We start from the raw sequence: 25699 nt of genomic DNA, 5'->3' as shown, positions 1-25699 counted from the left end.
TTCTTCCCTCTCTTGCAGCTGCGATAATTCCAGAATGCAGTGAACTCGGAGCACTGAGCTAGGTCCGCGTGGCCCCATCTCTGCACTTCTCCTTTCCCTCCTCCCCCGCCCACACAATTTGCCCACCTTTAGGTGAATTCAATAGTGCGCCTCTTAGTCTTGCCTGTCTGCTGTGCAGGGAGTCCTTTGTGGAGTTATGGTTGTTCAATTTGTTGTAAATTCCAGGGGAGAGTTCAAGAGGCTCATCTCATGCCACCATTTTTATAACGTCATCTCTTAGTTATTTTCCATCAGTGGATTTCTATCGAGGCATAAACAAAAGCCCCTAACTAACAAATGAACTTAACAATTTTCATAGTACTAAAAAATTTGAACTTTGACTGAACTATAATGTTTCTGCTTTAATCAGCTATACACGTGATTCTAGTTTTTATGTGTTCACTTCATTTCCTTTTTGCACTATAGGTAAAAAGTTCAGCTCAATAAATACATTCAGTGTACATTCTTTTTTTTTTTTTCATCTACCTCGGCTCCATTTTTTTTCCTTAATTTTTTACTTTTCAATGACAATTGACGTGCAATATTATATTAGTTTCAGGTGTACAACATAGTGATTAGACATTTATATAATTTATGAAGTGATCACCCTGATAAATCCAGTACCCATCAGACACCATACATAGTTATTATAATACTACTGACTATATTTCCCATGAACATTTTGTACTTCTTGATCTCCTCCCCTACTTCACCCATCTCTCCAAATTCCCCATCTGCCAACCATCAAAATGCTCTCTGTGTCAATGAACTTGTTTCTGTTTTGATTGTTCATTTGTCATGTTCTCTAGATTCCACATATAAGTGAAATTGTATGACATTTGTCTTTCTCCGACTAACTACCTTCAGCACAATGCCCTCTAGGTCCATCGAGCTTGCTGCAGATGGCAAGATTTCATTCGTTTGGATAGCTGAGTAATATTCCAGTACCTCCTCTTTATTCATTCATCTGTTGATGGACAGACACCCAGGTTGCCTCCATATCTCAGCTATTATAAATAATGCTGCAGTGAACATATGGCTACACATGTCCTTTCAAAGTAGCATTTTGGATTTCTTCGGATAAATACCCAGAAGTGGAGTAACGGGGTCCTTCTTTGCCTCTTGTTATAGTCTTTGCCTTAAAGTCTACTTTGTATGGTATAAGTATTGCTGCCCCAACTGCTTATTGTCATTTCCATTTTCATGAAGTATCTTTTCACCATCCCTTTACTTTCAGTTTATGTTGCATGTCTTTCGATCTGAAGTGAGTCTCTTGTAGGCTACAAATGTAAGGGTGTTGTCTTATCCATTTAGCCACCCTATGGCTTTTGATTGGAGCATTTATTCCACTTACATTTAAAGTACATATATTAAATGGCTAGCTATCTATTTACCTATATCTGTCTATCTATATGGCCATTTTATAATTCATAATTTTTATCTTCTTAAAGAAGTCCTTTAACATTTCTTGTAATACTGGTTTGGTGGTGATATGTTCCTTTAGATTTTCTTGTCTGGGAAGCTCTTTATCTGTTCTTGGATTCTAAATGATGGCTTTGCTGGGTAGAGTAGTCTTCGTTGTAGAGCCTTGTTTTTCATCACTTTGAATATTTCATGCCAGTGCCTTCTGGCCTGTACAATTTCTGTTGATAAATCAGCTGACAGTCTTGGTTACCTTGTAGGTAACTAATTGCTTTTCTCTTGCTGCTTTTAAGATTCTTTCTTTGTTTTTAACCTCTGGCTTTTTAATTATGATGTGTCTTCATGTGGGCCTGTGTGGGTTCATATTGTTTGAAACTCTCAATATTTCCTGGACTTGTATGTTTTATTTCCTTCTCCAGGTTACAGAAGTTTTCCATCATTATTTCTTCAAACAGACTTTCAATTCCTTGCTCCTTCTCTTCCCCTTCTGGTACCCATATAATGTGAATGTTGTTGTGCTTGATGTTGTCCCAGAGACTCCTTAAACTATCCTCATTTTTTTGGATTCTTTTTTTTTCCTTTTTGTATTCTGTTACCTTATCTTCCAAATCACTGATTTGATCCTCTACCTCATCTAAAGTACTATTGAGTTCAGTTATTGTATTCTTTATTTCTGACTGGTTCTTTTGTATGTTTACTATCTCTTTGTTGAAGTTCTCCCTGAGATCATTGAGCATCCTTGCAACCAGTGTTTTGAACTCTGCCTCTGGTAGATTGCTTGTCTCAATTTTGTTTAGTTCGTTTTTATGGAGCTTTGTTCTTCTGTTCTTTTAGTTGGGACATGTTTCTTTGTCTCCTCATTTTGGCTGCCTCCCTGTGTTTGTTTCTACCAGATGAGGTAAAGCTGCTGCATCTCCTGGTCTTGTTAGAGTGGCTTTACATAATAGGTGTCCTGTGAGACCCAGCAACACTGTCTCCCTAGTCACCTACACTGGGTGCTCCAGGTGTGTCCTTTTTGTGGGTTGTGTGTGCCCTCCTGTTGTAGTTGAGCCTTGGTTCCTGTTTGCACATCATTGGGAGGGATTGATCCTCTGGCTGTTTGGTTGTGAGTACTGGCTGTGACTACAGTGGAGGAGTTGTTGTACAGGGGCTGGCCCTTTGGACCAGGGTTTGCTTTAACAGGGCTCTGGTGCCTGTCAAGTCTGCTCTTCGGTAGTATCTTTTTGTGGAGGTGGTTGGGTAGTGCTCTCGTGTGGTTAAGCTGGCAGCAGGTGTGTTAGTTCTGGGGCCTCTTGGGAGGGGCTCTGTTGCTGTCCAAGTTCAGCTACTGCCTGTGTCCTGCCTGGGGCCACTTGGTGTGAGCTACAAAGTGATCTGCAGATGGTTGCCACTTGTGCTGGCTTTGGTGGTGCCTGGAAGAATCTTAAGCTGTGAACTGAGGCTGGTTACCACCAGTTCTGGGCTTCGGGCTGCTTAGCAAGCAGTATAGGGCACACTGAGGCCAGATGCTACTTGTTTGGTGTTTGTGAACATTTGAGAGATTTTATGAAAGTCCGAAGCATGAGCCAAGACAGGCAATTTGTATGGAAAAGATACTGGTAGCAGCTTGCTATGGGTCCACAATTTGGGTGGGGTGGGGTCTAAGGGAATCACCAAGGCAGGGCAAATGATGTTATGCTAGCTAGGTTGATGGAGACTCAGATATGGTGCCCATCTGCAGCTGTACGCAGGGCTCAACAAAGAAACAATCGATTTTGCCAGCACTTCTGTCTGGGAGAAAGTTGCCCCTCCTGCCATTGCCCTGAAGCCAGACAATTCAGTTCCTCCCTATATGTCACTGTTCCCTTTAAAACTGCTGCCCGAGCATTGGAGCTCAGAGCGAGTGAATCCATTAAATAGTACGACTGTGCATGGGCCCTTTAAGAGGAATGCCTGGGACTGCAGTGGCCCTCCATCTCACTCAGTCACAACCTCTGCTGGTTTTCACAGCCAGAAGTTGTGGGGATTTCTCTTCCTGGCACTGGATTCCTGGGCTGAGGAGCCTGCTGTGGGGTTGGGACCCATTGCTCCTCAGGTGGGACTTCTATAGCTAAGATATCCCTGCCAATTTTTAACCACAACATACGGGTGTGGGACCAGCCCATTCCACATCTACGCTCCTCCTACCAGTCTTGATGAAGCTTCTTCCATATATCCTTTGTTATAGGCATTCTGTCCCACTACACTTACAGTGACTCTCAGTGATGGTTTTTCTGTAGTTCAGTTGTAAGTTTTATGTGGTCATGAGAGAAAGTGAGCACAGCATTTACCTTCTTGGTCATCTTGACCAGAAATCTCACTAGACATTCTAAATGCTGAAAACAACTGCTCCCATGAAAATATAGCTATATAATCTTTACAGGAAGCAGAGCCCATACAATAACCTGTTCACGTGTGATTTACCACAGCTGGGATGTAACACAATCGATTTTATATTGTGTAGGTAAAACAATATTAAAATTTTATATATTAAGCTCTGAACTAAATATGACAAAATGTTACCATTTAGAAGTTCTGGATGGTTGGTCATATGTATTTGTTTTATTATTCTTTGCACTTTCCTGTGTGTTGAAATTTTCTCCTGACTTTCTGAAGTATGTTCTGGAGAAAAAAAGAAATACATTGTTTAGGTTGGAAAGTGGGAAGAGTGAGTGAGAGAAAATAGCCATGTCCTCTACTTGATAGGCATGGATATTTTCAAGAGGTTTCTGTTAAAGGAAAAAACCTTAATTTAGCTTAGATTATTTCTAGATGAAAACTATTTTTTGTAGACAGTAAAGGTAGTTATTTATGGTAATATGTTTGCATTTGATTTAGTCACAGGTGTCAACATTTTATGGAGTATCAGTATCTGTGTGTGTATGTGTATGCGCACATTTGTTAGTCACTGCTCAGTTTTGTTTTGTTTTTTGTTTGTTTATTGAAGGGAACAGTAGGACTTCCTCATGTATTTGACATTGATCATGGGCTGTGTGATGCTGCATGGCTTGGAGTAGACTAGACTTCCAGATGCTACCAACTTATAATTTCTAGGCCATAGGCATACTTTTCGGTGTCTGAAAATACAACACTGGAAAGAATTTTCACTTACACATTTTAGGAGATTCACTGATCCAAAAACCCCATTCAAGGCAAGTCAAATGCAAGGCCCTGGGTTGTGGGGAGGGGTATATCACTCAGATATTCTCACACTCCTGGAGCATGTGGCTCATGGTATATGGAGATACATACTTTTTGGAGAGCTTCCATTTCAGGCAGGGCTTTGGGACATGGTGCTGATGGGTACAGCAGTGGCTCTCAATCTTTATTTTGGTCATCACATTAATCATATGTGAAACACATTCTCATTTGTAACATCTCTCACTACATACAGTACTTATGAACTAGGGGCAGTACTGTCACTAGGGGGAAAATTCTGTCTTTGGAGCTTGCACCTCAGCTCACCCTGCCTGCACTTTGGGAACCATCAACTGAATAAAAAGCAGTCTTCGAGAAGTCTCCATCCCAGGTTTGGGTGTCATTCCTGCCACCCTGACGCTTAGTATAGGTGTGACACCTAGTAGGTGATAGTACGTAATTATGGAGTGTAGCATAAATTAACCAGCTGTGTAATCTTAAGCAAGCTTCAGTGTCTTCACCTGTGGAACAAGGGCAATGGATTAGGTGACCTCTAGAGCCCCTTTCAGTTGTGAAATTATGTGATTCTTTGATTGGACCTTTACCTCAGAGAAGATTAACTTGACAGGAATGTGAAGGATGGATAAAATGAGAGCCAAGAGAGGGGAAATGCTCCTTTTTCTGACTTAGTCTAATGTTTCCTTCTCGATTACTATTAATTAAGCACTTATTTAACTTGGGGCTTTCCTGGTTGTTTTCCATAAGTCAGCAATCACTCTCTGGGAAGACAGTAATCTCTTTAAGGACTGGAACCATTAGTTTCTCCCCCTACTTCTGTGTGTCTCAAAATACAAGGCATCATAATGCCATACTGTGTTTTCCCAAAAATAAAACCTAATGGGAAAATAAGCCCAAGTTATTAAATAATTTTTGGAGCAAAAATTAATATAAGAACTGGTCTTAGTTTCGGGGAAACACGGTAGAGCAGTGTGTGGGGTTCCACATGGTGTTTTCACACAGCTCATCTAATCTGTCAGGGAAGCGTTATTTCCCCTTTGCTGCAGAGGAAACTGAAGGTTAGAAGGATAGAATGGCTAACTGAATGTCATGGCTGGCGAATGGCTGCACTGCAGTTGACCTCAGATGACCAGGCTCTCAGATGAGAGCCTCCAGTTCGTAAGGCAGTCTAGTTAGCTTGGCTCTTGGGAAGCCCAGAGGTGAACATAAACACTTTGTGAGAGCAATCATTGGCCTGGCCACAGGAAGTTTCTGTTTTCTGTTCCTCATTCTTTTGTTTCTGGCCCTACGTGGTAGGTGTCCTTCAACTGATCGTTACATTGGCATCATTTTTCACATCTCATTAAGCCCAACAGTTTTCTTCCTGGGCTACAACACATTCATCTGTCAAGGATTATACCCTGAACATAGCACCCTCAACATTTTATGTTTTTTTTTCCCCCTTTGTAGATCTTTAACTTTAGCAACAGCGTTCTCTATGTGAATATGCATGAGTGTGGTTAAAATAGCTTTTGTTCATTAAGCCATTTATTCTCGTCTGTAGCAGGTAATGGTGACCTGTCCTTGGTCAGTAGTAGTGGAGTTTTAGAGAAATGTATGATTTGAGATGTCTTAAGGGGGGATAACACACAGGTCATGGTAGTTGGCTGTCACCACCATTTACTACCACAGGGAGCAGAGAAAGAGAAGTTAATTTGAAAGGAAAAATGATGCATTCCATTTTGGATATGCCAAGAGTTCCTGTGTCTGTTTGGACATTGCATGAAGAAGTGTTGTATGGGCAGTTGGATATGGGTTTATAACTGTGGGGTAGTGCTTGGGTTTGAGTTACGGATTTAGAATTGGTCATCCAGGGAAAGAATGAGGAAAGAAGATGGTGGAAGATGGGACATTAATATTGGAGGCCAGGCAGACACAAACAGAGGAATGTTTGGGGCACACAGACAAAGGGCAGCTAGGAAGACGGGAAGGAGGTGATTTCACACAGGCCAAGGGAGAGGCGCTTCATGAAAGCCAGATGTGTAAATTCTTCATGCATTCATTTATTCATGTGTTGATTCATTAAATAAATACTGTCTGTGCACTCTGTGGGCACTTTGCTGAGTGCTGAGGGGAAGAAGAGTGAACAGGCCAGATGATGGTCTTTTCTCTTTTGGAATTTATTTTCTAGTGGCTGAGACAGACGTTAAAGTGATAACCATATGGTTACGTGTATGTAAAATGTACGGTACCGAGCACAGATCTGTAAGCTAGGAGAGCAAACAGGAAACGGGCTTACCCCCGTCTGTCCACCCTTACCTTCCTTTCCGGTTCTCCCCAGAAAGACACAGCCAGGCCCCAGAGCATGATTGGATCAGTCAGGTGGAGGGAGAGTGAGTGGCAAATTTCCAAGCAGGAGGAGAAGCTGGCTCCCCCAGATGCTGCAGCCTCCAGGAGCAATCCTCTCTCACCTCCCTCTTCATCTGTTTCCCTCTTTACTAGGCTTGTCCTACTGCCACACAGATATGTTTATTCTCTCCCATCTTGAAAAAGCCTTATCTTTACCTCACCTGCCATTTCTCTTCATCCCCTTATAACTGAACTGCTCAAAAGAATTGCCCCTGACTTCATTTCCTTTCCTACCATGGTCTCCTGAACCCACTACTGTCGGGCTTTTGACCTCCCCACTCCATTCAAACTGTTCTTTGCAAAGTTGTGTCTGGGAATGGAGGGAAGATGGCAGCAAGGTATACAGGGCAGAAGCAAGTCTTGGAGGATCATGTTAAGAATTTTGAATTTTGCTTTAAGAAGGGGAGAGAGGGGTGGGATCCTTCAGCAAGTGAGTGACATGATCAGATTTCCAACAAACACGCTAAGTGGCTTCTCTGCAGATTATGAGCTTGAACATGGAGAGACCAGTTAGGAGCTTCTACAGATGTCAGGGCAAGGCCAGTAGTGCCTCGGGTAAGGATTGTGCACTGAAGAAGACAATGGGTAGCATTTATTAAGTTCTAGCTTTCGTTCAGATTTGCTGTTCAGACACATGATTTTGGATACATCTTTACCTTTCCTAAGCCTCCGTTTCCTCATCTGTAAAATAATATGGGATCACAGTCATCCCTATTTCCAAGTTGTTTTGAGCATGGAATGAGATAACATATGTGAAGCACTGAGCACATATCTGCAGATAGTAAATGCTATTAATAATTATTTCCCATCTCACAGTGGAGGAAACAGATTATAGAGGCCAAACAAGTGGCGAGTGGATTTGAGCACAGACCTCTTTCTCTGTAGCTCATTCTTCTTCTCATTCTGTGCTTGGCTGCCTCCTGGCGTGAAGAGAAATGTAGTCCATTTCTGTTCCTAAATCAGCACTTCAGTCTAGTGCCAAAAGTAGGAAAGAAGCCTGCTGAATTAACAGTGATGTCCTAACTGATTCCTGGCCCAGCCTGTTTGCAAGTTCCCCATCCAGCTCCTGCTGGGGGGCATCCCAGGAGTGTGTGGGAGTCCCTCTGGATTTCCTCAGACACCAGCCGCTTCACCTTGACCTAGAATCTCAGGTTCAAATAAAGAAGAAAAGGGCTGTTGGCTAAGAAAATCCTGAGCTGCTTAGGAGGGCGGGGCTGCCCTAGGTTGCCTGGGGAACACTGTACCTGCTGGTCTTACCAGGGGGGACCTGGGAGGTGTTACCCGAATTGCATCCTTCCACCCAGAGCTTGGGAAAGTGGATGACTTTCAGCCTCACTCCAGAGCACCCCTGTGGTGGAGGGTGCGCCGTGCGAATGATACACTTTATGATAACGAGTGGGATTTGGACTCCTAAGACTTTTGATCACATCTGGTTCTTAGGGTGTGTGTGCCCCCATGCATTGGTTGGTATGGGCAACTAATGCCAAGCTGAGGAATGCAAATAATCCTGAGCTAGCATTTTGGCTTTGGAGCCCTCCAGGAGCAATAACTCGCCAGATTGTCCTGACATGGTATATTAAGAGGTGTAGAAACACGCTGCATCGTGTAAAATATGTACTTCAACTGCACGGGCCTTCTGCACCTCTGCCACCTGGAAGGGTTACGTGTTCACTCATGTGTTTGCCATCATCACCCTCTTAGCCAGCTGCCTTGTTTGACTGTTCACTGTGTCCCTTGCAGATGAATTGAAAGAGCAAGAAAGAAAACCTTACCTGTGACAATCTGTATCTCTGAGTTCCTCACTTTGAATAGACATAGCAAAATACACACACACACTCACACACACACACACACACACACACACACACATACACATACATACATATATATAATATAGTTAATAAAATTGAGCCTAAATTCCCGCCTGGCGTAATCAGCTGGTCCTGAGTAATGTGGTTGCCCCTTTAAATGACTAATAAGCTTTCTAGCTGCCAGACTCCCCACATTGCCCTATCTTTTTTTCTTTTTAATATACTTTCTGCTTTACTTATTTAAAGTTCCTACAATGGTGCTTACAAATAGCTTATGAAAGTGCAAATTAGTACAACTTAAATGAAGGGGAATGTGACAATATCTATCAGATTGCAAATGCATATATCCTTTGATCAAGCAATTTGCTTCTAGAAATTTATTTTTATACTCATATTTGCAAAATGACGTAAGAACAAGGTTATTCATTGAAGTGTTGTTTATAATAGTTAAAGACTAGAAACAGTCTGTTCATAGAATGGGAACTGGTTAAAAAAAGATACACAATGGAATACTACGTGGCAGTAAAAAAAAAGCATGAGAAAGCTATCTAACCACTACACTGTTTATCTGTAAATAATATAAAATAATATTGAATGTTGACTATAATTTTAAAAAATACATTCATGAGGATGTAAAGTACAGCATAGGGAACATAGTCAATAATATTTTAATAACTATGTACAGTGTCAGATGGGTAATAAACTTATTGGGATTATCACCTTTGTAAGGTACATAAATGTCTAATCACCGTTGTTTTGTACACCTGAAACTAATGAAAAAAGAAAAAAATCTATGAACCAATATGGAGAAATTCCAAGGTATACTACTAAGTTTTAAAAACGAGCAGGTTGCAGAACAGTGGACATAGTACGCTACCATTTGTAATAAACAGGTTAGAGAGAATTGTGTGTGTACGTTTGCTCTTCTACGCATAAAACATCTCAGGAAGGATGCACAGAGAGCCTATAGCTTTGATGATCTCTGTGAGGGGAGCCAGGTAGTTGAGTGACAGGAGTGGGAGGGCTAGTTTTTACATAATGTCCTATTGTACTTTTTCATTTTTAAGCCATTTAGTTGTATCACACATTTAAAAATAAATTTCTTGCCTGAGCCCTGTAGGCATGTACATTTGTGATGCAGTATATACATACAGTGAGAAATAAGGGGTTGGCCTTACCAAAATTAAGAGTTTAGGGTTTTTTTTTCCTTTAAGGTTTAAAGAGTTTTTAGTAAAATTATCAAAGGTGGCCTGGGTCTTGAAGCTGTTGCTCTGAAGTTTTTAATATTTCCTCTGTAAAATTACACAGGCTTAAGTTTCTGGCCTTAAATCACACCTATTCTCAGTTTCCCTGAAGTCAAGGGTACCCTGTGCCATATCAATTAAAGTAAATGTACTTTCAATTAAAGGTGTTAAGTATGAGTCTGAAAAGATTAATTCTTTATAAAAGGATGACCTTCAGGAGTTAGATCCAATTAGGCATTTTCTCAACTATATTTCATCCCAATGGGACAAGTCTACCACTCACAATCAATCACTGTGATCTTTTCAAAAGCAGGTATTTTAGGTTCAGAGTCATAAAAGAATGACTTGACTAGGCAACCTTTATAACTTGAGCCACAGCTGATGTAGATGAGAGACTATGGGTGTTGGATATTACTTCTGTAATATTAACATTTTAAAGAATCGGTGCGTATGATGATATTCTGGTTACGGTTCTTATACCTCTCTTCTTATGGCCTTAGTAGAACAAAATAATTTAGGTAAGACTGATCAAAGGAACGAGGAAAGGAACAATGACATAAATTAGTATCAAACCAAGTTCCCTTTCATCTTTTTATCCTTTTGTCATTTCATTATTAAATCACTTTAAATACTTGTTCTAATTCAACCTTTGCTGATACACAGCACACAAAACCAAGGTTATTAAGTAAATGAATGCTTGCTGATCTTTTTATGATAATATGTAAAATCTTGGGGAATGTTGTTTTCTCCTAAAAGTGAAAGGAATTGAGCATTTCTATTTGTCTTAGGTATTTCCAATATAGAATTCTTAGTCCTCACTCTGCCACTCATCAAATTTGTAAACTTGGAAAAGCCTTGAGCATACTCACCTAAAACATGGAAAACAAGTAATACCTACTTTGTATACCACTAAGATTGATTATTGGATAAAATGAGATTTGATCCATGAGGTTTGATATCACTGGTTCTCAAAGAGTGGTCCTGTGACCCATAGGGGTCCGTGAGACCCTTTCAGGGAGCCCATGAGGTCAAAACTATTTTTATAATAATTTTTAAGAAATTATTTGCTTTTTTCATTCTCACTCTTTCACACATGTACAGTGGAATTTTCCAGTGGCTGGCTACATGATACATGATATTGCAGCAGGTTGAGTACAAAAGCAAATACAAGAATCCACCTATGTTAAGCCAGACATTACAGAGGTTTACAAAAATAAAAAACAATGCATGCTTTTCACTGATTAGTTTTTCTTTTGGAAAGTAAAGTAATTTTCATTTAAAAAATCTACATTAACATGTGATAGATTAATTCTGGTCATTTTCAAATAAAGTAATATATGTTTTAAAATGTATAAGTTTTAATTTTCAATACACTAGATATTCATAGATGTAACCAAAATAAACAAAAGCTCCTTAGAAGACCTTAATACTTTTAAAGAATGGAAAGTCGTCCTAAGACTAAAAAGTCTGAGCACTACTGATATACAGAGGGTGCCAAAAGAAGTATACACATTTTAAGAAAGGAAAAAATCTGTATTATAATTACACTGATGGTAACCACTTTGAGCACCTCTTGTAATTGCAGAAGTCAAATATGACTTGTATTAATCTTTTTTGTTATCAGTATATATCGAGTATTACAATTTTAATACAGTTTTTTCCTTTCTTAAAATGTATATACTTTTTTTGGCACCCACTGTAAATGAAAACACTATATAAATGTGTGATGACATTGGAGAGATTAAGAAAATTTAGGCTGTTTAAACAATCCAACATGCAAACAGTATTTCTACTGCAAACACTGATTGTTCATGGCACACACTCCATCTCCAGGGTAGGGTTACTTATTCTGGGGTACAAGATGACCTCTGAACCATCTACAATTACCTGCAATTTCGTATGTCAATCATGTGTCTGCTTTTTAGAGTGAGAGTTCAGAATTTTCAGTTTTCAGATTCTGAGAAGGTTCTAAAAGAAGCACAGCGATAGGAATTGCTGATGTCCCCTAGTCCCACTCTATCTCTGAGAAGAGCAGTGGTAAAGTTAAGGTGGGGACACCTGAGAAGATGCAGTGGTTCAAGGCTCTTATGTCTGTGGCCTAGGCTTGGGCATGCCTTGATTTCTTGACTTTTTACTTCTCTGCTTGTGGAAAGGTTTTAGACTTGGGCTAGCTCCTGTAGGTGCTGGGGCGCTGGGGAGCTTTCTCTCAGCTGGTAGCGTCCTTTGGCATCTTTCTGGGCCTCCTCACACTTAGTGTGGCAGGATGTAATAGAACATAAAGAACTAAGATCAGGCAATACACCAAAAAGGGCCCAGAGACTTTCAGGAGCCATCATGATTTGGGCACTGTACATAGCAACCAGGAGATAGTACCCAGTTTTAGAGCACCACAGCTGGAGCACTACTCAGGATTTGATCAGACTCCGGAAGGATGATATTCAGGGATGTGTATTCAGGTATTTCTGTCTCTGTCTTGGACACCTTTGGCAGCCGAGCAAGTAGTTGAGTGCTTACAGAAATTACTATTTCTTGTTTCCTGCTGCAGTTTCTTAAGGTGTTTTTATTAACTTGAATTTAGCATCTGTTGAGTTAGTCATAATATTTAAGTGTTCTTAATGAAAATTTAAAACCATTCGAATTATAGCTCACTGCCCCCATATTATCATTTCTTGGAATTAATATGAATGGAAACTAATATCTTAAATGTTTACTTTTTCCATATTACCCCGGTGCCACTTAATTTGATTGAATATACATATATATGTACATATTATAGTTTTACATAAGTATTTTACATTTACTTAAATAAAGTTTTATGTATTCAATGGGTAATTTCACAACATTCAGAGTTCCACCTCTAGAAAAAAATTTTTAACTACAAAATACACACCTCATTCTGGGCATTTTGTTGTGTGATTTAATGTATAATTCTGTCATGAACTTCATTGTTGCAACTATCCTCCCTGTTTGTTAAACTTCAAAAAATAATTTGATAAAATACTATTTTCCCAGGAAAAATAAGAAAATGTATTTAATATCATTTATTCTAAACCAGAAGCTTCTGAAATGTTTAATTATGAAATTATGTTTCAGGTTACTGATTTAGTGTAGATTTATAAAATGAGCCTTTTATTTTTGGTATTTTGTGATATGAGCAAGTTTATATAATGTAAATTCAATTTGGTAAACAAATATTGCCCTTTATTATTGTCATAACTATCACTTCTAGTTGAGGAAGTATTTGGATGTAACCCAAAACTGTAAAACGCTATCTACATGTTGGTAGTATCGTGTGAAAATTGGAATACATTTAGTTTGATTAAACTCTGCTTCATTACATTTTAATGTGCTATATGTCATGTATTTCAGAAACTCCAGAAAGGAACTTAATGACATACGATTTGAGTTTACTCCAGGAAGAGGTGAGTTTTCATCGAAATTATTATGTTATTGCTACAAAGAATATTTCAGAAATTGATTCCAAGCGTGTATTTACAATTTGTTTTCAAAAATACTTTCTCTAAAAACACAGAAAGGAAGGCGAGAGGGAGGGCGGGAGGGAAGGCAGGAAGGAAGGACTTAGGATAATTGTAGGGAATCCAAACTGAACCACTACTGTCTATATGAATTCCAGTGCCCTGGTGTGGTGATGTAGGGCCATTATGTAGGGATATTATGATGAGCGTGGTGAGCAGCATACAGCACTCCTAATGAGGGCTCAGCAGCAAACATGATACCATGAGAGAGGTAACGTACTTTGCCTCTGTACTCAGGTCAGATTACATGACCCTATGTTGGTGAGTATTTGTGGCCTCCATTTGCTGCAGGCACCACTGGTAAGCTGGGTAGGAACAATGCCAGTCTTGCAGCTGAACACAATTTTAGTGATTTAAATGGCTATTATAACAGCTGAAAGGTTTTACTGGTTGCTTTTTCAGCTCCTGGATGCCTGGAAGTCATAGAACCATGGCATATTTCTTGGTATCTCTATCACCTGGCAAGAGCCTGGTATGCAGGAGAATTTGAAATGATTTTGGTTAATTAATAGATAAGTAACATATATGAATAGACTTTGGAGACCACAAGACTAGTTGTTCAACAAAAATTACTATTTCTGCTATTTAGTTTATAACCAAAACAACCTAGAGAAGTGAAAATCACATGCTAGCACTGACTATAATTGTTTTCCCCAACCTCTGGTTTCAGATTTTTACGTACATGAAAATAGCTTTGATGTCTATACTGAACACCTTTCTAAAATATATTTGAGTGTATTAATATATAAGCTAATAACACTGTATTTTATGTATTAGAGCTCCGTGTAAATTTTAATTTGATTAAATAAGTTGTATTTGCTGACTTTTGCAAACGCTGAAGTTTGATATCTGGTTGTTCGGTTAACTGCTTTGACATCTCTGCTATTATCATTTGTAATAAAACACAAACTTGATGCTCATAGGAGCCAACGTTAATGGTGCGGATATCAGGCAACTAGAGAAACTAGTCTAAGTACTTACATTTAGGTTCAGTTTTTCAAAAACACTGTCAGCCAAAGAAAATACATTCCTGGGCCACACATGGTCATGCACTCCCTGGCTTTGATCTCTAGCCGCAGGTAGGCAGGCGCAAGGATTTAATGATTCCCTGTATATTTGAATTAATCTAATGTATTAAGTACCTTTTACAAAGTAATGCAAATAAGGCCCTAATAAGTTTGTTAATTGATCTTTCTTTCTGGGAACATCATCTTTGACAGTTTAGAGTCAGTGTGGAATTGTACAGCACCAGTTACTGTGATCAAAAAGCTACCTATTTTGTCATAAAACTATTGACCGGTCAATGATATGATAAAGTCTAGTAATTATATAATAAATGTTTCAAGTAAAGTAAGTAAAAGAACATATTCTTATTTTCAGGTTTGTTCTTTTCATCTGATTGTTTAAAATTGGCGATGGCAATAAAAATCAATTTTAATGTAAATAGCTAACAAAGAAATGAATTTCTGCGTGGAGGATTTAGGGGGATAAGATGGCCCTATCAGCATTACCTGGCCCTTTGTGCTGGCTTTGGCAACCTCGTTTGTCACAGTTAGATCTAGAGTCTCTGCTTTTGTTGCCCAGACAGAAACCATAGCGTTGGCTTCTAGATGATAACTGACCTTCCTTGGGCAGTGAGCACAGGCCCATTAGTAAGGAAAACAGCATGGATATATCGCTGTTCGTACCTCTGTGATTACTGATGCTGTCTGCGTTTCGGGCCTTGCCTGCGCTACTCGGTGCATGCACACCACAGGTGTACTATGTCTGTGCTGTATGTACACATAAATAGGCACATGTGGCTAGAATGTGTAACACAAATGTACCCAGTATTCTCTGTCCTCATTTGGGCGCAAGCCCTTCGTATTTGTTATGTTGTGGTGTGCCCTGGAAAGCAGAGCACATATGATTATTTAACTTGTTTGCACATTTGGAATGTTAAGCAGCTTGAAGAAAAACAAATTACCAATTACCTTTATGTTTCTGTTCTAAACTATTACTGATGCATTTATTACTTGGGTGCATACAAAGTAACTGCTTAATTGCGTGCATGCGCGCCTGGACTATTTCCGTTTTTGGCCAGCCAGCATGACCTTTTTGCTGTTTTAATATGATTCATCTGGTACCAGGAGTCCTGGAAATGGTAGGAGATGCTATACACTTTAATTGTTTGTGAATGTCATCTGCTTTGGTACTGTTTGAGTGGTAGCCCTCAATGTGGCTGTGTTTGATTATTCTATTTTCAGTTACATTCTGTGATTGTAGCTCCTTAAGTGTAAGATCTTACTGATACTTTAGAGATAATGGTAATTCATTCAGGTCCTTTAACAGATGATCAATCAATAGAAATATAATGACTGCCTGGTGTGTGCCTTAGTAGGTCCTTTAATTCAATATGCTTCTTTTTCTAAAGTTTGCAGGGGCATCCAGGAAGATGGAGATTGTGAGAATGAATGTTCTAGCCAACTTCATAAAGCTAACTTACATTCAGAATAGAACCTTACATTATGCTACTCTAGGTTTCATGCCAGGGGATCATTTCAATCCTAACAGAATTTTATCAGGTGTTTTTGTACTTTCTAGCAGTGAGCACAAGGCCCAAGATAAGCCTACCTTATGTGGATTTTTATAGTTTAGTAAGATTCCTATGTATTTACTGTCCATGATGCAGTTATAGGTAAATCATCTGTGGAATGAGTAAAATGGTAAAGTACCACAGTTTCTTGGAAGTACATAGAATATACATTGGCTCTCAAATTTTTATTGGCGATTTGGGAACTTGGGCCATGTATGACAGGGAGAGAGTGAACAAGAGTGTAAGATGCCTCTCAGATGATCTTTGCTGCTTCATCATCACCACAGTTACCATTTATTGAATAACTACTATGTGTTAGGCACTGGGCTAAGCCCTTTAAAGCCCCCAAATTATGAAAGATAATTGTACCTTCAGTTAAATTCTCTCTTTCTCTCTCTCGCCTAGTTACCACATCCGAGACACAGAGGGAGCAAGGAAACCCACTCTGTGTTGAAGGCAGCCTTGCATAGCAAATGGCAGTTCTGTTTAGGTGCTTGTTTGGTTCAGCAGTTATATTTTCAAGTACTCCCAGACTTTGGGAGACATTTAAAGTCAAACATCCATCTTGGTTGTTACCAGCTACTGAGCCATTTTCTTCTTACCTAGTTACAGTTCTGGGTGTTGGTGTGAATATCAGAAGGCCATGGGGACCACGTCTTCTTCCCTGTAAAAGCTTAGGGCTTCATAATCGTTCTTTTTGAGCACATTGCAGTTTATCAGTTTCTCTTTTACAAGATCTTCAGATTTCTCACTCTTACCATATTCATTCATAATCTTTCAATTGAGTAATTTCAGTCATATTTACTCACCACAGCTTGTTCAGTCCCATCTTTATGGGATTGATAATTCCTGTTACTTATCATTGAGAACTACGTTCTTTTATTTAGCCACATTTTCTAAGGAAATGAATCTGTTGCTATCAAATGATCAATGCCATGTTAAAGGAGTTTCTTAATAGCATACATTTAAATAGCTCATCTTAATAATCCAACAACCTCATAGGCTGTTTGTACCAAATATAAGGTTGTATCAAGTGCTGCCTATTCAACCTTTCCCATAAATTCTGACTCAGTAGCTAATGATAGAAAAGGGTTGATGACGGCTAGAAGTGATTGACCTTGGAAAGAAAGAAAAGCAGTGTCATAGGGACCAGTTATGAGGTAACTTCTAGAGACACATTTGAGGATTAATTTAGAAAGTAGCCCAAGAGCAAAAGCTTCTTGGTTCACCAAAAATGAAACAATAATTTTGTATAACTTCTGTTGAATAAATAGCAAGATGCAAATTGTACGTGGCATAATGTATTTGCACATTGCTTCTGATTTTCCCTCCTGGTAGAATCTGAATTGTTGAATTAAAACACATGTGAGTAATTTTTATAATTGAAAGATATATATTTGACGTTGTACTGGACTGCTGATTTTTATTTTTTGTTGCTAATACATATTCATTTCACATTTGGACAGATACGGCAGATGGTGTTTCTCAGGAGCTCTTCTCTGCTGGCTTGGTTGACGGTCACGATGTAGTTATAGGTAAATCATTTTTTAGTATGCAATGTCATTTTTTTGCTATATCAAATGGAAATGCACTTAAACAAAATTTTCATAAAAGAATAATGTATTCTATGGATTTTTGAAAATTTCCTTTTGAATTTTCATCTTTTATGTGACGGAAGTATATTTAAGAGTCATATTTAATTTTCTTTTTAAAAAAGCTCTTAATGTAATTCATCCTATTACTCTGGAGGTGATTTATCCAATAAGGAATCTCACTTGTTAGAAATGTAACAAAGAACCTGGAAGTAAGACCCAAAAGTCCATGACAAGGCAAAAATTAAGATGCTGTAAATTCTATGCGCCAAAGTATGGGGACCTTTGAGGTCCTTTATGAGAATTTTCTCTGGTTTTTCTTTGGACACAGTTCTAATAAACTTCGATGTTAGTTTTTTCAGCCCTTAGCAAGATTCCTCATAAAGTCTTAAAGTTGAACTTAAAGATCATTCAGTCCCGTGCTTTCTTGTGTAGACGAGGAAATAAATTCCTAAAGTGATTTGTCCAGAGCCATGCTGCTGGGTTGTGGCAGACCCACTTTGAGACTGTGGCTCTTTCTACCACTTTTATAATCAAAAGATAGCTGCCTGGAGACAGGGGCGGCTGCTAGATAACAGGCATACCGATTGGAGCAAGAAGTGAATGGTGGCCTCCTGACAAGGCAAAGGAGGCAGAAAAGCTGTAGGAGGCAGACAATGCCATCTAAGAGAAAGTCTAGCCTCATTCTACATAGGGTGGGTGTGGATAGCTCCACATTACTTGGCAAATTCTTAGTTATGAAGATTTTATAATTTAGTTTATTATTGGATATTCATAATGATGACTGTCGGTAATCCAGATTCGTTAACATTATACTAAGGTTAATTATGACATAATAAATATATTGTTAATTATATATAATAATATGTTAGAGAAATGTGTATTATGATAAAACTTTCTTCAAAAATATTCAAATCAAAACCAATGCTTGAGCCTCTTAAATGATATGTTTGAACTAAGAAACATCACTTACTCAAAGTTCTACCTAAATAATGCTGGGGTGTGTGACCGAGAATGAGTTTGAGGCAGATATACTCACCCATGAGAATAATTTCCTAGAAATTCTATAATATAGATCATTATAAGTGAATTATTTTGTTTAAATTAGAGTAACTGAGTTTTTAGTGGGAGATGAGAATTCTGACTAAAGAATCAATATCTAATATTATTGATATACAAACAATATTTCATAAATGTAAAAATACAAAAATATCTTCATAATTAGAAAAACACTTTTTTTCTATTAATTGTATGTGTACACATTGATTTCATGAGGAAGCTCTGATTCCTCTGCCAAATGGTGCATATACAAGTAAATAGAGACATTTTAAAAGAAAGTATTTGTGTGTATCTCCCTATATACCCTATCTTTCGCACTTTCCTGTAAAATCTTGTGAGATCTCACGGCCAGTAGACTTTTTAGCTAAGTTTTCTGATTAAATGTGAGGGGGAGATGAGTAAAAAGGTCAGTTCAACTTTGGTATCTACTGTGAATTCCATATCAGAGTTTTTATGTTAATAGTTCCTAAGTAAAATAATAGATGAAAATAATAATCAAAAACACTTTTATAAAACACTGAATAATGTCTCCTATTGAGCAAGAAGTCAAAGATCAAATAATCTTTTGATTTGAGTTGATCCTGGCATGTGGCAGGGAACGTGGAAAATAAAAGGGATTCATGAAAAGATACTAGGTGACATCTTTATTTAAGTGCGGTCTTCCTTCAGACATAGTCATATTTAGTGTACTTTGTTTTCTGCCCCATGCTCAGCAGACTCTAAACTAGAGGATTTTTTGGGTCCTAAGATTTTTGTTGTGGTGGTGGTGGTTGTTGTTGTTTTTTTATTAGAGTTGATATAATATTAGTTTCAGGTACACAAGATAATGATTCAATGTGTATCATATTATGTTGTGATCACAAGTCTATTAACCATCCATCACCATACAAAGTTATTACGATAGTATTGACTATATTCCTTATGCTGTACATTACATCCCCATGATTTACTTATTTAAACTGGAAGTTTGTACCTCTTACTCTCCTTCATCCCTTCACCCATTCCCCCATCCCCCTTTCCCTCTGGCGACCATCAGTTTGTTCTCTTTGTCTATGAGCCTGTTTCTGTTTTGTTTGTTCATTTTGTTTTTGTTTTTTTGGATTCCACATATAAGTGAAGTCATATGGTATTTGTCTTTCTCTGTGTGACTTTTAGCATAATACCCTCTAGATTCATCTATGTCACAAATGGCACAATTTCATTCTTTTTTATGGCTGAGTAATATTCCATTATGTGTATATATATGTGTGTATACACACACACACACATACACACACACACCACATCTTCTTTATCCATCCATCTGTTGATGAATACCTAGGTTACTTCCATATTTGGGTTAGTATAAATAATGCTGCAATGAACATAGCGGTGCATACTCGTGTATATCTTTTTGAATTAGTGGTTTTGTTTTCTTCGGTTAAATTTTTAGAACTGGAATTGATGAGTCATACAGTAGTTTTTTTTGTTTGTTTGTTTTTAATTTTTTGAGGAACCTCCATACTGTTGTTTTTCATAGTGTCTGTCACAATTTACAATCCCACCAACAGTTCGTGAGGTTCCCTTTGCTCCACATTCTCACCAACATTTGTTATTTGTTGACTTTTTTCATAATAGCCATTCTCACAGGTGTGAGGTGATATCTCACTGTAGTTTTGGTTTGCATTTCCCTGATGATTAATGATGTAGAGCATCTTTTCATGTGTCTGTTTGGCCATCTGTATGTCTTTGAATAAATATCTGTTAAGTTCTTCCCATTTTTCAATTGGATTGTTTGTTTTTGGTTTTTTGATTTTTTTTTTTCTATTGAGTTATATGAACTTTTTATATACTTTGGATATTAACCTCTTATTGGATATATGATTTACAAATATTTTCAGTAGGTTGTCTTTTTTGTTTTATTGATGGTTTCCTTCATTGTGAAAAAGCTTTTTAGTTTGATACAGAAATCTGTTGCATTTCTATATACAGTACGAACTATCAGAAAGAGAAATTAAGAAAACAGTTCCATTTACAACTGCATCATAAAGAATAAAATACCTACAAATAAATTTAACCAAGGAGGTAAATGACCTGTACTCTAAAAACTATAAGATACTGATGAAAGAAATTGAAGACAACACAAATAAATGGAAGGATATACTGGCTCCTGGATTGGGAGGATTCACATCATTAAAATGTCCATGTTGCCCAAAACAATCTAATCTACACACTCAGTGTAATCCCTATCAAAACACCAATGGCATTTTTCACAGAACTAGAACAAACAATATTAAAATTTATATGAACCACAAAAGACCCCAGATATTCAAAGTAATCTTGAGAAAGAACAAAGTTGGAGGTATCATGCTCTTTGATTTCAAACTAGGCCACAAAGCTATAGAAATTAAAACAATATGGTACCAGCACAAAAACAGACACATACCGTATTTCCCCAAAAATAAGACCTAGCTGGACAATCAACTCTAATGCGTCTTTTAGAGCAAAAATTGATATAAGACCCAGTCTTATTTTACTATAAGACTGGGTATTATACTATTATATGACATGACATGACATGATATGACATTATATTGTATTGTATTGTATAAGACCCAGTCTTATAGTAAAATAAGTCTTATAGTAAAATAAGACTATGTCTTATATTAATTTTTGCTCCAAAAGACGCATTAGAGATGATTGTCCAGCTAGGTCTTATTTTTGGGGAAATACAGTAGATCAGTGGAACAGAATAGAGAGCCCAGAAATTAACCCACACTTATATGGTCAGTGAATCTACGACAAAGGAAGCAAGAATATACAATGGGGAAATGACAGTCTCTTCAATAAATGATGTTGGGAAAACTGAACAGGTACATGCAAAGACAAAATGAAACTGGACCACTTTCTTGCACTATATACAAAAATAAACTCAAAATGATTAGACTTACATGTAAAACCTGAAACCATAAAACTAGACAAAAACATAGGCAATAAAGTCTTTGACATCAGTCTTAACAGCATTTTTTCAGATATGTCTCCCAGGGCAAGGGCAACAAGCAAAAATAAATAAATTGGTGGTTGAGTTTTTTAAAGGAATAGATTAAGGTATATTTCATGGACAACTTATTGAGTGTGTTTTCAATGTAGTACATAACCAGAAAGCTCATATTTTTCCACAGTTTAATTACTCATTCTTACAATTTTTTTTTTTTTTTTTTTCAGTTTTGTCTTTTTTCCCCTAAGAACTAAGTGTAGCATATTGGAGTAGGACAATGCATGTGCAATTCTTTCTTATCTAGTAGCATTAAAAATGCCTTATAGGGATATCACACCTTAGAGTTACAAACAACATTTGCATATTTTATCTGATCATTGCATCAGTTTTATAAGGTAGAAAGGACAGATTGTTTTTAATCAGTATCTTATAGACGAAAAAAGGAGATGAAAAGATGTTTCTGGATATTGAAACTTGTCATGGTCCTTTAATTTGGCTCTTGTGACTCCAAGCCCAGAGTTTAACCCTGATGCTCTGTGTGCAGTGAATCCGATATCTTCAGCCTTGAAAAGTAGACCTAGATAAATTTAAATGATGGTGGTTTTTGTGTCTCATGGGGGGGAAAAAGCTTTTCTCATTGATTTTTCTGATTTTCCTGCAAAATAGATTATTCTATTTTTCTGCATCAGTAGATGATTTCTATTTTAATTGTTGACTACTTGACAGATAAAATGTGTTTAATTGTGTCCCCTCTAACCTATCTCAGCACTTCTCTGCTCCCTCCCTTATCTCCTATTTCCCTCTTACTGAATTTGTCCCACTAGCATATGGTTATATTTTTCTCTCATCTTAAAAAACCCCCTTCCTACTCTTTAAATTCCTCAAAAGAATTGCCCCCCCCTCCCCACTATGACTTCAATTCCTTTCCTACCACTATCTCTCAAACCCACTCCAACCAAACCTTTGACCTCTTGTCTTCATGCAAACCTTTCTTTTCAAAGCCATATCTGGGTAAAGCACATGCCTGGCAGATGAAATGGCCGATGCAAAGGTGTGGAGGGGGAAGATGAGTGACCCATGAATGACTGCCATGATCCTAAATCCAGTGCTTAATTCTAGTCTTCATCTTACTTGACCTGTCAGCAACATTGGGCACAGTTGACAATGCTCTCCTCCATGATAAGCTTCTTTCATTTGGTTTTTAAGACTATTCCCTCTCGATTCCCCCATCTTACTGGCGTTCCCTTCTCGGTCTTTTTTGTTGTTTTCTCCTCATTTCTCTGACCTGTGAATATTGACATGTCCACGGACTCTTTCCTTGGATCTCTTCCCTTTAATCACTTCTCATCTAGTTTCATGGCATTGATGCCTTCTATTTTCTCTCTCCCAAATTAATATCTCCAGCTCAGACCTCTCCTTTGAATGCCAGACTCATATCCAGCTCCCCTTTTGGTGTCTTCAGTTAGAAGACTAATAGGCATCCCAGATTTAATTAACACCTCCAAAATCCAGCCTCTGGGCTTTCCTCCCAACCTGCCCGTCCAGTAGCCTTACACTCTAAGGTGATGTCAGCTCCATCTTTTCAGGTTCTCGAGCCACAAACCTAAGAGTTCTCCTTAACTTTTCTTTCTCTCATGCCCAACATCCAGTCTGTCTGAATGTGTACCCATGATCTGGCCACTACTCACCATCTTGCTTACCATCCGGTTTCTCATCTCAGCTGAATGATTGCATTCATCTCTTCACTGGTCTCCCTTCTCTTCTGTTCTTGGCTCCCTTCAGCCTATTCTCATCTCAGCAGCCAGAGCGATCCGAGTAAAAAGTAAGTCATATGCACAAGGCCACATGAAGTGTGATTCCATTTATATGAAATGACCAGAATGTGCGAACCCATAAAATCAGAAAGTAGATTAGGGGTTGCCAGGGCCTTAGGGTCAGGTGGGGAAAGGAAAGTGACTGGTAATGGATATGAGTTTCTTTGGGGGGTAATGAAAATGTTGTAGAATTAGAAATGGTAATTGTTGCGCAACCTTCTGACTATACTGAAAAACAGTGAATTGTGCACTTTAAAGGGGTGAATTTTATGATGTGAATTATGTCTCAGGAAGAGTAAGCCAGATCATATTAATGCTTTAGATATAACTGATGGCGTTCCATCTCACATGTCAGTGATCTTCAGTCCCCTACGTGGTCTGTCCTCTGTCACTTCTCAGACCTTTCTCTCTTATACTTTCCCCCTTGCTCATTCTGCCCCAGCGACACTGGCTTTTGTACTTCCTCTTCCTTCTGACAGGATGCTCCTTCCCCAGGTGCATGGTTTTATCTCCTAGTATTTAAATACTACCTGTCAAAGAGGCCTTCCTTGACCAGGCTAGTTAAAATTGCAACCCACTCTCAAATCCATATGCCCTTTCCTTTATTATTTTACCCAGTCTCTCCTCATCTAATAGGTATATGTTTCATTCATTTATTTTGTTAACTATATCAGGTTATTGCTTGAGAATGAATTCCTTGAAGGCCAGGATTTTCATCTGTTTTGTTAATGCTATGTTCCCAGTGCCTCCAAACTGTGCATTTCCCATAATAGACACTCCATAAACACTTGTTAGAGATAAACACATTCCATTTTGAAATACACAGGTAGGTCTCTTGTAACATTAACTTTAGAAACGGAGACTATTTTGAGTTTAGTATTATAAGAATCTTTTGAGAGTACAGAATTCAAGTATCATTTTATAAATACGAAATTCACTTGACAAAAGCGGTACATAAAAAAGTCCAATTCAACTTAGAACATTGGCATGCAGAGGTTTGAATGATTTCTTATGTGTGTATTTTTTCAGCGTTCATAATATAAAACAACTAACATTTAAATAGATTAAAAAAAATTTTCTTTCCCATCAGAATTTTTGCTTCAATTAAAGTAAATGCTTAGGGCAACATGAAAAACCTGAGAAAAGCAATAGTATATGTTTTGGAGCAGTGAATATTATGACTTTTAATATAATGCAGCAGATGTTACAAAAAAATCTTCCATACCTAGCTTCCGGGCAATCTTCCTTTAGTGTGGGAACCTTTACAAAGCAGAGTTTAGATTGAAGAAGGACCAGGTGTAGTGACATGGAGTGATTGCTTTCGTGCAGAAGCAGAGCAGTACAAAAATTAAAAATACAGTGTTTACAGACTATCGGAGGGCCTGAAAAAATAATTTTCCTCCCACCTTCTAAGTTCTCATAACTGGGCTAATAATCAAATTAACAGAGACAAATTAACAAGAGAAAATAACCAATGTTTATTATGCGAATGCACATTCGGGATGCCATAAGAATGAGACCTGAAACGCATTGGACAGTTGAGGCTTATATGCTATTATGGGCAAAGGAGAAAAAGGGAGCAGGCAGGTGTCTGGGATTTTTGAAGGGGTAATAGGAAATTTATAGGTAGCCAAGGCAGAGCTGAACACCTGGCAAACAAATTCCTGCTAGGCAACCCAGAAATAATGGGGCACCAGGGGGATCTAGCTAACAGGCCCCTGCTTAGATCCTTCCTATTTAATACTAAAATGAGGATGCTAAGATTCCTGTCCTGGAGCAGGCTTTTCCATCTGAATCTTTTAGGAAAGGGAGAACGTCAAAGGTTCTTTCTGAGTCTTTTGTTTCTTAATACCCAGCTTAGAATCAATATTCCAAAAGGCACATTTTGGGGAGGCAAAACTGGTCGCCTTCAACTGAAATCATAAACCCACTTCACTTGTGCTTAAATGCACTACTACCATAGGCAAAAAGCAGGAAATATTTTTAGGCCTTGTGTAAAATGGAAACTGGTAAGATTGGTAAGACCTCCTGGGTCAGTGATACTGGTTTAAAAAAATAAGTTAACTTT

At 38.1% G+C, this 25699-nt stretch overlaps 1 protein-coding gene across 4 annotated transcripts in view; it reads left to right on the top strand.

The window, feature by feature from the left end:
• Window positions 1-25699, top strand: part of STK39 (serine/threonine kinase 39) — a 282358-nt gene that overhangs the window by 209729 nt on the left and 46930 nt on the right. For all 4 annotated transcript variants that reach the window (XM_019727361.3, XM_074337430.2, XM_074337417.2 and 1 more), the window contains 2 exons: window positions 13448-13500; window positions 17656-17724. In XM_019727361.3, the coding sequence (XP_019582920.3) occupies window positions 13448-13500; window positions 17656-17724 (122 nt within the window). The remainder of the gene's footprint in view (window positions 1-13447; window positions 13501-17655; window positions 17725-25699) is intronic.

Source organism: Rhinolophus sinicus, chromosome 17 (genome assembly GCF_057876585.1).
Source record: "Rhinolophus sinicus isolate RSI-liver-muscle chromosome 17, RSI-T2T, whole genome shotgun sequence".
In the NCBI taxonomy this organism is placed as follows: Eukaryota; Metazoa; Chordata; class Mammalia; order Chiroptera; family Rhinolophidae; genus Rhinolophus; species Rhinolophus sinicus.
This window is presented reverse-complemented; position numbering and strand designations above follow the sequence as displayed.